General features: G+C 43.9%; 1 protein-coding gene across 10 annotated transcripts in view; it reads right to left on the bottom strand.

Annotated features, from left to right (window-relative positions):
- Nucleotides 1-13709, bottom strand: part of LOC139270224 (receptor-type tyrosine-protein phosphatase delta-like) — a 2930110-nt gene that overhangs the window by 409401 nt on the left and 2507000 nt on the right. For all 10 annotated transcript variants that reach the window (XM_070888421.1, XM_070888423.1, XM_070888432.1 and 7 more), the window contains one exon: nucleotides 1793-1938. In XM_070888421.1, coding sequence (XP_070744522.1) covers nucleotides 1793-1938 — 146 coding nt within the window. The remainder of the gene's footprint in view (nucleotides 1-1792; nucleotides 1939-13709) is intronic.

Raw genomic sequence — 13709 nt, 5'->3', positions numbered from 1 at the left:
TGTTTCTCCAGTTCCTTTGTATCAAATCTATGCCGTTACTTTTGCACCTTGAGTTGTTTCTGTCACAGTGCCCACTTTCAGCATCTCCTGGTACATGCATTCTTTTGCTTTTTCCCTCCAGCTAAACTGGTTAATTCTATTTCTATACCTATAGCGTTATGTCCTTGTGCACACTTTTAAAGATTGTTGTCTGCCGTTTCTTGCTTTAAATTGAACTTGCTGGTCTGTGAATGAAATCCTATCTCACTCGTGCTTTCAACTTCAGTTATACATGAGGGGAGAGGCATGTGGTTTTATATATATTAAGCTCAATAAACTTGTGAACTACTGAAATGACCTCTTTGGAAGTAATCGATTGCCTCAGATGTATTATTCACCATTAAGCCTATGCTTCTTGTATATATACACTTAAAAAATATATATTTTATTCACTATTTGTAATGAAATCATAAACATGTTGGTTGCACGAATATGACAAAATGGAAGAATTTAGTCTAAGATTTAGCATGGTATTGGCTTCTCCAATTCTGTAATGGTCGATCAGGGGTTGTTTTGTCTTAACCAGCGAGGGAGGGGCCAAGCTAAGCTTCGATATTTAATTCAGTTACAAGCATCTTGTTGGATTAGTTTGAATTGTGTTTGATAGGCAGCCTCTTTTTGCGTTCAAGTGGGCTATTTAAATCTGCTTGGCCCCAGTGATTCTATGGAAAGAATTTCTCAGCCTGGCTTGTTCAAATTGGAAATAAAGACGTGAAACCCAAGGTGTGCGATTGTCAGGTCAGATAGCTTCTGTGAGCAGTGAGAAAAAGAAAAGACCCACATGTAAGAACACATGATTTAAGACAGCAGTTGTGACTATTAGTTACTCTCTACTAACTTAGGACCCCCTGAATTTAATAACCATTGTAAGATCTGTGTTGCGTTGTTGCAACTGTTTACTTTTTCTTCGATAAACCTGTTAGTTTAGGCAATTAAAGCCTAAATCACGTTCGGGTGTTTTATTCTCCAGCCTTCTAACATCAAGGAAGATCACATAGAGGACATTTGATGAAATCAGTAAAGCTAAACAAAGTGAATAGATTTTTCTGTCCAATCCCTCGGCCTGTGACAAATTTACAAAGTTATCTGGGCATCCTCTGGGCTATAGAGACCAAACTCAAACACCCCCCCGACCCCCCCGAGAAAATACACAAGTTAAATTTAAAGCAAGAAACGGCAGACAACAATCTTTAAAAATGTGCACAAGGACACAAAGCCATAGATATAGAGTTTGAAGGACATTCGCTGGGCATGAGTTAGACAAGTAGCCCAATCTCTGCATCGCGGATGTCCTTCTCCCAGGGATGCATAGAAGAAATTTTGACAGATCGTAAAAGCTGGTTCTCGGCGCATGCACATAGCGTCCTGAGAACCTGTTTCTGAGAGGCCTCACCAGGTCCGTGCGCACATTGCGAGGCAGCAATTTTCAACCCAATGAGTTTATAATTTTAGTGAGTAGGAGAAATCTGCACTTCTGATGTAGGGAGATTTCAGAATCGGACATCAACTCAAGATAAATTAACATTTACCAACTAATCTCATAACAATTAAAATGTTATTTGATAAACATGTTGATATACATAAATGAGTAAGACAAGTTCAAATTCCAATTCTAGACGCTCCAGTTGATAAATTCGTCATCTTTAACACACTTTAAACAGAGCTCGAATGGAAAAACAAAATAATTAAATGAGAGGTTCCTGATGAGAACCTTACAGATTTTTTCCTGACGATAAAATAATGGATGCAATACCTCAAATCGCTGAGAGCTGACTTTCTTTCCTTTTTTAGACCATACAATCTTAGGCCTCGGGACTCCTGAGGTTTGGCAGATAAATGACGCAACCCCTCCCGACACACCCGTCTGGTCAATGGGAGTTCTTGTAAACTTTGGTGGTGCTATAAAAAGAAAAAGGAAAATAATAAATCACATTCGGAAATAACTTCAGTCTCAGTTGCTAGGCAATGCTACACTTCACGAAACAGATTTCAGCTTTAGATCATCAGTCTGCTAGATTTGTGAGAACTTCTCTAGTTGCAACCTTTAACTTCACATCCACGAAAGCAAATGCCTTCATTGGGCTTAGTGGGGATGCTTTCTCTGGGTATGCAATCTGAAGCAAGAGTTTGGAGAGCTGGTTCAAAGTGCAAAATTACAGGTTAATCTTGATGAAACGTTGTCGTGTACCAACATCAGAATCTCTTCAAATTAAAGCGGTTTGAATGGTAATCCGAGTCAACGTGTTCACTTTCCTACCAACTGCAGCCTCAGCAATAGGAAACTCTAAAATCAGGATGTCACATCCCATAATTAATGGCCTGGATTTTCCATGGCCTACAAAACATGGTATCCAGCCCTCTTTACTTTTAGTTTATTTTTTAAATGATTTTAATGTGAGTAGATTATCGTGATTGGAAGAAAGATGGGGAACTTTTTCTGTGTTTGTAGAATGGTGGGAGATCCACGGAGGAACTAGTGAACACATCAAAGTTCGTTGCATGAATGAAGACTTGAGAAGATCATGGTATATCTTATACGTGGTCATGCCCGCAAGTTCCGGGTGTTCGCGATCTGTTAAGAATCTTGAGAACAGATCCTCCGCATCCCCGGGAAAAGGGCATTCGCAGACGGAGAGTTGGGCTACTACTGCCCATGAAATTCTTGTGCCTGGTAAAAGCAGATGCAAGGCCTGCTTTTCACAGTGTAAGAGTTTAAATGAACATAAAAATATATTTTAAAACATTATTTAAACATAGAAAAGTAAAAGAAGTTCAGGTTATTTTTAACCCCTTTAAAATGTTCAAATTTATTTTTCAAAAAATAATTTTGTTGTTTTAAATATTTAATTACATTGCATTTTAATTAATTTTAAATATGTAATTTTTAAAAATGTGTTTGGCGTGTAAATGTGCTTTTTATGTGATCCCCATTCATGCTTTATGGAGATTTCATTGTCCTACGGAATCCCCATCAGCAGGAATGGGGATCCCCCTTCTTTCATTGGTTGGGCCAGCCCATGTGATCCCAGGGGTGCTTGTGTACCGCCTGTGGCCCTGAGATAAGTGGGCCTCTACGCAGGCCTATGTGTAGAGGCCCAGGTACGCGAGTTTCCGTGGATCCCGAGGCAGAAGGTAAGCGCGGACTTCATTTGCGGATTGGAGGCATTTCCCTGTGGGAAGCCTCCAACCGCTAATTCAGGCCCGATATTTCATTCCTTACAGGCTGACACACTGCACCTGCACAGTAAGTCGCAAGTTAAATATAGATGAAAAAGACTATAGAACAAAAACATCAGCTTAATTCAAGAAACAGTTGGATGATTATGAAGAAGAACAACAATATAAGAAAATAAACACTTGGATCTATACAGCGCCTTTCATGACCAGCGGATGTCTCAAAGCGCTTTACAGCCAATGAAGTACATTTGCAGTGTAGTCACTGTTGTAATGTAGGAAACACAGCAGCCAATTTGCGCACAAGCAAGCTCCCATAAACAGCAAAGTGATAATGGCCAGTTAATCAGTTTTTTTGTTATGTTGATTGAGGGATAAATGTTGGCCAGGACACCTCAGATAACTCCCCTGCTCTTCTTCCAAATAGTGCGATGGGATCTTTTACATCCACCTGAATGAGCAGACGGATCTCGGTTTAACGTCTCATCCAAAAGGTGGCACCTCCGACAGTGCAGCACTCCCTCAGCACTGCACTGGGAGTGGCAGCCTAGATATTTTTGTGCTCAAGTCCCTGGAATGGGACAACCTTCTTAAGGTGAGAGTGCTACCCACTGAGCTACAGGTTGACACTGTTGACAACATGGGGATAATTTGAACCTCACCCGCCCAACGGAAAGTTACTGGGATCGGATCAGCCGCCCATCTGACTCCCCATCACATTGGGAAGTAGTATCAGGCACGGTACAAAACGGGTGATCCCGTCGATCTCCAACCAGCGGTTTAGCTTATAATGACCCCGATACATTGCCCTTATTGCATCAGCCGACTGGATCTTGAATTAATCTAATGTTTTTCTCTATAATCTTGCTTGGAGGATCATCCCAAATGTTGCCCACTCTTAATTGAAGAATATCTTACTAAATTCAATCTTAAATGAACCTTTCACCAGTTTTAGTCCATATCCCAGTTCCAGTGCCAATGATTATTGGCTCTGGCTTGACCTTCTCCATGTCATTTAACGTCTTATACACATCTATAAGGTCCACTCTCAGGTTGAAGAGCTCCAGTCTTTCCTCATACACACAGCATTTCAATAGATACCTGATGTCCGGTCTGTGACACGATTTCCATATAAATCCAATGGGTGGATTGTCACTGTACAGAAGTGATGAAAGTTTGAACTGGACCACATTACTTCCAATGGGCAAGCAAGAGTCTGGAGAATATTTAGACTGGTTAACAAACTTTTCTCATATCTGCCTCATTTGTATTGTACTTATTTGGGAGGAGCAACTGAAGAGCAATGAAAACAGCCTCTGTGGCATTCGACTCAGTATCAAATTAATACAGAATTGAACTCTGCACCTGCAGCGATTCCACCAAGTTCTGTCGAGGTATACGTGCTCGTGGCATGGAGCAGGGCTTTCAGGGAGAGCTGGATGGAGAATCGTGGGCCAAAGTGCCCAATTCTTCATCCATTAATTCAAACGGATAGAAAGTCAGTCACTGGCGGCCCGCGATTTCCTGACCTGTGCTCGCAGTGAGTGCAGAATCAGCTCGAAAAGGTCTCAAATCCGGAGCTAAGTATATTACTTGGCAATATAAACAATTGGTCAACTATGCCCACTGGACAATCATGAAATGAAATTAGAGCATGTCTGGAGTGAAGTCTCAGTTCTTTAAAAGAGAATATAACAGACAGGGCTGAATTCGTTTGAGGGAGTACATTAGAACTCATAGAAGCATAGAAGAATTTCAACACAGAAGGAGGCCATTTGGCCCATCGTGCCCGTGCCAGTCAAAAAGAGCTACCCAGCCTAATCCTACTTTCCAGCTTTAGGTCCGTAGCCCTGTAGAATATGGCTCTTTAAGTGCACATCCTAGTACTTTTTAAATGTGATGAGGGTTTCTGCCTCAACCGCCCTTTCAGTCAGTGAGTTCCCACCACCCTCTGGGTGATGAAATGTTTCCTCATCTCCTCTCCAATCCTTCTACCAAGGATTTAAATCTATGCCCCTGGTTACTGATCCCTCTGCTCAGGGAAATAGGTCCATCCTATCCACTCTATCTAGGCCCCTCATAATTTTATACACCTCAATTAAATCTCCCCTCAGCCTTCTGTGTTCCAAGGAAAACAACGCCAGCCTATCCAATCTTTCCTCATAGCTAAAATTCTCCAGTCCAGGCAACATCCTCGTAAATCTACTCTGTACCTTTTCTAGTGCAATCACATCCTTCCTGTAATGTGGTGACCAGAACTGCAAGCAGTACTCCAGCTGCGGCCTAACTCATGTCTTATACAGTTCTAGCATAACTTCCCTGCTCTTGTATTACATGCCTTGGCTAATAAAGGAAAGCATTCCGTATGCCTTTTTAACTACCTTATCGACCTGTCCTGCTACCTTTAAGAATCTGTGGACACAGACTCCAAGGTCCTTCTGTTCCTCCACACCTCTCAGTATCCTCCCATTTATTGTGTATCCCCTTGCCTTGTTGCCCCTCCCAAAATGCATTATCTCACACCTTTCCAGATTGAATTCCATTTAGAAACATAGAAACATAGAAAATAGGTGCAGGAGTAGGCCATTCGGCCCTTCTAGCCTGCACCGCCATTCAATAAGTTCATGGCTGAACATGCAACTTCAGTACCCCATTCCTGCTTTCTCACCATACCCCTTGATTCCCCTAGTAGTAAGGACTTCATCTAACTCCTTTTTGAATATATTTAGTGAATTGGCCTCGACAACTTTCTGTGGTAGAGAATTCCACAGGTTCACCACTCTCTGGGTGAAGAAATTCCTCCTCATCTCGGTCCTAAATGGCTTCCCCCTTATCCTTAGACTGTGTCCCCTGGTTCTGGACTTCCCCAACATTGGGAACATTCTTCCTGCATCTAACCTGTCTAACCCCGTCAGAATTTTAAACGTTTCTATGAGGTCCCCTCTCATTCTTCTGAACTCCAGTGAATACAAGCCCAGTTGATCCAGTCTTTCTTGATAGGTCAGTCCCGCCATCCCGGGAATCAGTCTGGTGAACCTTCGCTGCACTCCCTCAATAGCAAGAATGTCCTTCCTCAGGTTAGGAGACCAAAACTGTACACAATACTCCAGGTGTGGCCTCACCAAGGCCCTGTACAATTGTAGCAACACCTCCCTGCCCCTGTACTCAAATCCCCTCGCTATGAAGGCCAACATGCCATTTGCTTTCTTAACCGCCTGCTGTACCTACATGCCAACCTTCAATGACTGATGTACCATGACACTCAGGTCTCTTTGCACCTCCCCTTTTCCTAATCTGTCACCATTCAGATAATAGTCTGTCTCTCTGTTTTTACCACCAAAGTGGATAACCTCACATTTATCCACATTATACTTCATCTGCCATGCATTTGTCCACTCACCTAACCTATCCAAGTCGCTCTGCAGCCTCATAGCATCCTCCTCGCAGCTCACACTGCCACCCAACTTAGTGTCATCCGCAAATTTGGAGATACTACATTTAATCCCCTCGTCTAAATCATTAATGTACAGTGTAAACTTTCCTGCTCAACTGACCAGTTCATCGATATCTTCCTGCAGTCTTGAGCTTTCCCCCTCACTGTCAACCACACAGCCAATTTTCACATCATCTGAAAATGTCTTTATCATGGCCCCTACATTTAAGTCTAAATCATTAATATATGCTACAAAAAGTAAGGGACCTAATACTGAGCCCTGTGGAATCCCACTGGAAACAGCCTTCCAGTCACAAACTGTATGAAGAGAAAGAAGTCGATGTCTCGCAAAATGTTGTTTCAGAGTCAAATTATACATTTTAAATGAAGGCAAAAGAGGGAGTGAGGATTAGAGAGAATTTTTCAGGGGAGGTATGGGTAGGATCTAAAAGTTCTGCAATTAAGGATGAATAGGCGGTCCTAGGGAGATATATTTAGACTGTGAATGGAGCAAAGGTGATGGGCCACAGGGCCTTTTCTCTTGCTCCAGACTTTCTTAAACCACTTTTACACTGGTAGTTCCTCAGATCAGATTCTGAAAGGCCCGTCTCTCTGAGCCTGACCCCTGACGGCTAAATCTAGCTCCCTTATCCCAGTGGCAGAATCACAGACTCTACTTTGAGTGGGTTAACAATTCTGTTGGGAGCAATAAAAGAGCTGGATTTAGCTGCGTACATTCCAAATACAGGCTCAGGGAATCTGGTCACCTGGAATCCAAATCAAATAAATGACAGTATAAAAAACAGCTTTACGTTCATATATTCAATGCTTCTGCATGATACCAGCACATGTTTCAACCGAATCAGATAGTCAATACTGTATTTACTGTGCTTGTGACACTGAACTTAGGCAGTCATGGACGGGTCACATCGTCTGCATGCCTGATACTAGACCCCAAAATAAGCGCTCTACTCAGAGCTCCGAGACGACAAGCAATTCCCAGGTGGGCAGAGGAAACGCTCCTTGAAGAAGTGCAACATCCCCACCGACACCTGGGAATCCTTGGCCCAAAACTGATCAAAGTGAAGGAGAAGCATCCAGGAAGGCGCCGAACACCTCGAGTCTCTTCACTAGGAGCAAGCGGAAGGAGTGCACGACAACCCAAGTACCCCTCCCACCCGTCCCTTCAACTACCGGTTGCCCCACCTATGACAGAGAATCTGGTCACCGAGAACTGCCTCAGCATGGCCTGAAAGTATCTCTTCTATGATTTTCTCCATCCCCCTCCCCTCCTCCGCACCTCTCCTGAAGAGTGCATTGGTCTCATCGGTCATCTGAGAACTCATATTAATGTGGAAGCAAATCATCCTCAACTCCAGGGGACTGCCTAAGTAGAGAAGGCATGTGGAGCGTCAACCTTGTGCTTTTTCTTGATGAAAGATCGAAGTAGTGAGGATAAACTTCAAATTTCAACATCATTGCCCTATTTGACTGTGCTAAGGAATAGATAATAAGAACAATGCAGGGGTGACAACAGCTGATGTAGTCAGTCAGTTATGTGTGTTTGGTGTGAAAAATGTATTCATCAATATGGAGGAGATATCTTTGTTGGTGCTAAAACCACAACTTTAGTGATAATGCTAACACCAATGAGGTGCTCTCAATTTGTTTGCAGTGCAGTGCTAAAAGTATTCGCCATATGTGTCAAAGCTATTAGGACAAGGACATTGTAAACCAAGCACTTTACGTGCTAAGGTATGACCAGCACGAGAAGAAAATAAAACTTAGCACTTGCCCAGAAGTTTAAAAAGAATAATTTATTTTAGGCTGATATTTCTTAAACATGTCTTTCTACGAATCTGAATACGATGCCTGATCTATTCATTTTTTTGGTATACTTTTTTTGATGATAGTGTTAGTTTCTTTTTTCAGCTCATGTTCTTCCCTTTCTGTCTGATTTTCCACCATCTTCAGCTGAGAAGTTAACAAACCTCTTCCAGACCTGTGTTAATGTTGGTCTGATCTGGTCACCGAGAACTGCCTCAGCAGGGCTTGAAAATGTCTCTTCTATGATTTTCTCCACCCACCTCCCCTCCTCCGCACCTCTCCACAAGAGTGCAGTTGGGCTCAAGTAATTTGTATTTTGGGAAATTTCGGTCTCATTTTGCTGCATTGTAGAGCCCATCTGCCCACTGATGCTTCAATGCACCTGTCATAAGATATAACCACTTTTCATTTGACTGCATTAACTTTGATAAAATAATTACTAAAGTGCCCTGGTTCTGTGACCCATCCTGAACTTCAGTTTCTGGACTGTAACAATAAATAGCTAGTGTCTAGATATTAGCATGGGAGTGTTGATAGACTGCTGGCAGCTATTTATAACCTTCCCTGACAACTGTAGCACTTGATCCAACAAAGTGCGAGGGAGCAATCCAGTACAGTTCATTACCCACTGCCACCCATCAACACGGGAAACCATGAATGCCTGTAAATTAGTCAGATGTGATAGGTTAAAAGGCATCACGTGGCAAGTCATCCCAGTGTTTTTTTAAAAAAACCTTTTGATTGGTCAATTGCTGTTCAGGGAGAAAGACCAGTAAAGACGTATGATGTGACTGGGAATAGAAACAAACAATATGTACTTTGTCTCTGCACTATTCCTCATGGGGACTTCAGGCTAGATTTTTCAACCATTCACAGTCAATGGGCAGAAATTGGAGCATGATTCACTTCAGTAACAGTACATCTGATAACAATCCTCTCAGGATGAATATAAAGCACTTCCTTTTGATACAGCATGTTTGATTTGCAAACACATTTTTACAACCTTTCGATGGCTTCTGCATTCTGACTATTCATTAACAACCCAATTGAAGTCTTGCTGGAGATAGGAACAAACTTAATCAAATAATATCTCTTAATGTTAATTCAAACTTCAATTCAATAAGCAAGCTGATTCAGCATTCTGACTATCCTTAGTGCTGTAAGTTAAATGAGATGGCACTGCTGCTTCTGGAAGCACTGACACCCACTTAAAGAACGAGTTTTCCCAAGTGCTTTCAGAGGCAGTCGGCATTATTTTTTCAGACCACAGGTGGTTTCCTAACTGTACATAGAACAGATCCTCTCTAGGCATAAAAGGTCGGATAATCAGAGACTGCAACTTTCAAGCTGCACATACCAAGAAAGAAAGACTTGCATTTATATAGTGCCTTTCACGACCACCGGACGTCTCAAAGCGCTTTACAGCCAATGAGTCGCATTTGGAGTGCAGTCACTGTTGTAATGTGGGAAATGCGGCAGCCACAAACAGCAATGTGATAATGACCAGATAATCTGTTTTTTATTGTGTTGATTGAGGGATAAATATTGGCCAGGACATCTGGGATAACTCCCCTGATCTTCTTCAAAATAGTGCCATGGGATCTTTTACATCCACCCGAGAGTGCAGACGGGGCCTCGGTTTAACGTCACATCCGAAGGACAGCTCCCTCAGCACTGCACTGGGAGTGTCAGCCTAGATTTTTGTGCTCAGGTCCCTGGAATGTGGACTCGAACCCACAACATTTTGACTCAGAGGCGAGTGTGCTACCCACTGAGCCACGGATGACACTAAGGGGCCGAAATTGCCCCACGTTAGGTTTGGGGTCATTTTGTTAAAAGTGATTATTTTTTGCGCTGGCACAGTAATGCCTACCCCGTTTCAGATTTGGGTTCTTTGATTTAAAAAAATGTTGCCTGCGGTAACAGAGCGTTTCCCAGCATTCTCTCAGTGCGGCGCGGACGTGCCTGGTCACGCTCACGCATCACAACGTTGAAAGGGAGGGCCGTTGTGAAATCTGCAGCTTCTTTAGAGGAGCCCGCTGGGCCGGCCACCAGGGATTTATGAAGGGAAGTCATGTTTGACAAATTTGTTGGAGTTCTTTGAGGATGTAACGAACAGGGTGGATAAAGGACAACCAGTGGATGTGGTGTATTTGGACTTCCAGAAGACATTTGACAAGGTGCCACATAAAAGGTTACTGCACAAGATAAAAGTTCACGGGGTTGGGGATAATATATTAGCATGGATAGAGGATTGGCTAACTAACAGAAAACAGAGAGGCGGGATAAATGGTTCATTCTCTGGTTGGCAATCAGTAACTAGTGGGGTGCCGCAGGGATCAGTGCTGGGTCCCCAACTATTTACAATCTATATTTGTGACTTGGAAGAAGGGACTGAGTGTAACGTAGCCAAGTTTGCTGATGATACAAAGATGGGAGGAAAAGCAATGTGTGAGGAGGATACAAAAAATCTGCAAAAGGACATAGACAGGTTAAATGAGTGGGCAAAAATTTGGCAGATGGAGTATAATGTTGGAAAGTGTGAGGTCATGTACTTTGGCAGAAAAAAAATCATAGAGCAAGTTATTATTTAAATGGAGAAAGATTGCAAAGTGCTGCAGTACAGCGGGACCTGGGGGTACTTGTGCATGAAAGTCAAAAGGATAGTATGCAGGTACAGCAAGTGATCAGGAAGGCCAATGGTATCTTGGCCTTTATTGCAAAGGGGATGGAGTATAAAAACAAAACTGCATGCAGGGAAGTCTTGCTACAGCTATACAAGATATTGGTGAGGCCACACCTAGAATACTGCATGCAGTTTTGGTTTCCATCTTTACGAAAGGATATACTTGCTTTGGAGGCAGTTCAGAGAAGGTTCACTAGGTTGATTCCGGGTATGAAGGGGTTGACTTATGAGGAAAGGTCGAGTTGGTTGGGCCTCAACTCATTGGAATTCAGGAGAATGAGAGGTGATGTTATATATGTAAACCTAAATACCTTGTTTAACCACCAGAGGGCTCATCCCCTGGAGTCCAAAGGGATCCCACAATCCCTTGGGAGCACCTGTACATAAGGAGGCCCCACAGGCTGGAGAGGCACACTGGAGGCCTGTAATAAAGGACTACGGTCACACAATACTTTCAGCTTACAGTATCTGGTCAGATTCTTCATTCAAGACATAACAACTGGCGACGAGATACAGATGACAAACCCCACCACAACAATGCAGAAAACCGTGGGCATCCTGGAGAAATCTTCGGAGGGAGATGATTGGGAAACCTTCGTGGAGCGACTCGACCAATACTTCGTGGCCAACGAGCTGGAAGGAGAAGCGAACGCTGCCAAACGAAGGGCGATCCTCCTCATCATTTGCGGGGCACCAAAGTATGGCCTCATGAAAAATCTGCTCGCTCCAGCGAAACCCACAGAGAAATCAATGGTGATTTGTGCACACTGGTCCGGGAGCATCTAAACCCGAAGGAAAGCGTTCTGACGGCGAGGTACCGGTTCTACACGTACAAAAGTTCTGAAGGCCAGGAAGTGGCGAGCTACATCGCCGAGCTAAGACAGCTTGCAGGACATTGCGAATTTGAAGGACACTTGGAGCACATTACTCAGGGACTTCTTTGTACTGGCATTGGCCATGAAGTAATACTTCGCAAACCTTTGACTGTAGAGACCCCAACTTTGAGTAAAGCCATAGCGATAGCCCAGGCGTTCATCGCCAGCAGTGACAATACCAAACAAATCTCTCAGCACACGAGTGCTGCTGCAAGTACTGTGAACAAAGTAATGTTAATGTTGTTTTGGAATCGTAAAGTACAGGGCAGGACTCACATGCCTGCAGCTACACGTCCGCAGATGTCTCAGAGTGCACCATCAAGGATGGTGAATGCAAGGCCATTAACACCTTGTTGGCGCTGCGGGGGTGATCATCGTTTCCATTCATGCCGCTTCAAAGGGCTGCAAGGGCTGTGGAACAATGGGACACCTCCAACATATGTGCAGGCGAGCTGCAAACCCTGCTAATCCTGCAAACCACCATGTTGCAGAGAAGGATAGATCCACGGTGGATCACAACAAACAAGAGCCTCAGACTGAGGAGGCAGAGGTATATGGGGTGCACACAATTAATATAAAGTGTCCCCCAATAATGCTGAAGATTAAATTAAATGGACTCCCGGTGTCAATGGAGCTGGACACGGGCGTGAACCAGTCCAGAATGAGCAAAAAGACTTTTGATAAATTGTGGTGCAGCAAGGCCTCAAGGCCAATCCTGACTCCCATTCGTACTAAACTGAGAACGTATACAAAGGAACTGATTCCCGTAATTGGCAGTGCTATCGTAAAGGTCTCCTACGATGGAGCAGTGCACAATTTACCATTCTGGGTGGTACTGGGCGATGGCCCCATGCTGTTTGGCAGGAGCTGGCTGGGAAAGATATGCATGAACTGGGATGACATCCGAGCGCTCTCGTCATCAACAGCACTTCATGTGCCCAGGTCCTAAAAAAGTTCCCCTTGCTTTTCAAACCGGGCATCGGGAAGTTCCAAGGAGCAAAAGTGCAGATCCACTTGATTCCGGGGGTGCGACCCATCCATCGCAAGGCGAGAGCGGTACCGTACATGATGAGAGAGGGTGGAGATCAAGCTGGACCGGCTGTAACGAGAGGGCATCATTTCACCGATCAAATTCAACGAGTGGGCCAGTCCGATTGTTCCAGTCCTCAAGAAAGACGGCACCATCAGAATCTGTGGTGATTACAAAGTAACTATCAATCGTTCCTGCAGGATCAATACCCGCTACCAAAGTCAGACGACCTATTTGTGATGCTGTCAGGAGGAAGAATGTTCACAAAGCTGGACTTGACCTCGACCTACATGACGCAGGAGCTGGAGGAGTCATCGAAGGGCCTCAGCTGCATCAACACACACAAAGGTCTCTTCATTTACAACAGATGCCCGTTTGGGATTCAATCAGCCACGGCAATATTCCATAGGAACATGGAAAGCTTGCTGAAGTAGGTCCCGCGCACCGTGGTCTTCCATGACGATATCTTGGTTACAGGCCGGGACACCGTTGAGCACCTGCAGAACCTGGAAGAGGTTCTTAGTCGGCTTAATCGTGTGGGGCTCAGGCTAAAATGCTCGAAGTGCATTTTCCTGGCACCTGAAGTGGAGTTCCTGGGGAGAAGAATTGCGGCGGACGGCATCAGGCCCATCGATTCGAAGATGG

This window comes from Pristiophorus japonicus, chromosome 1, assembly GCF_044704955.1.
Source record: "Pristiophorus japonicus isolate sPriJap1 chromosome 1, sPriJap1.hap1, whole genome shotgun sequence".
Lineage (NCBI taxonomy): Eukaryota > Metazoa > Chordata > Chondrichthyes > Pristiophoridae > Pristiophorus > Pristiophorus japonicus.
This window is presented reverse-complemented; position numbering and strand designations above follow the sequence as displayed.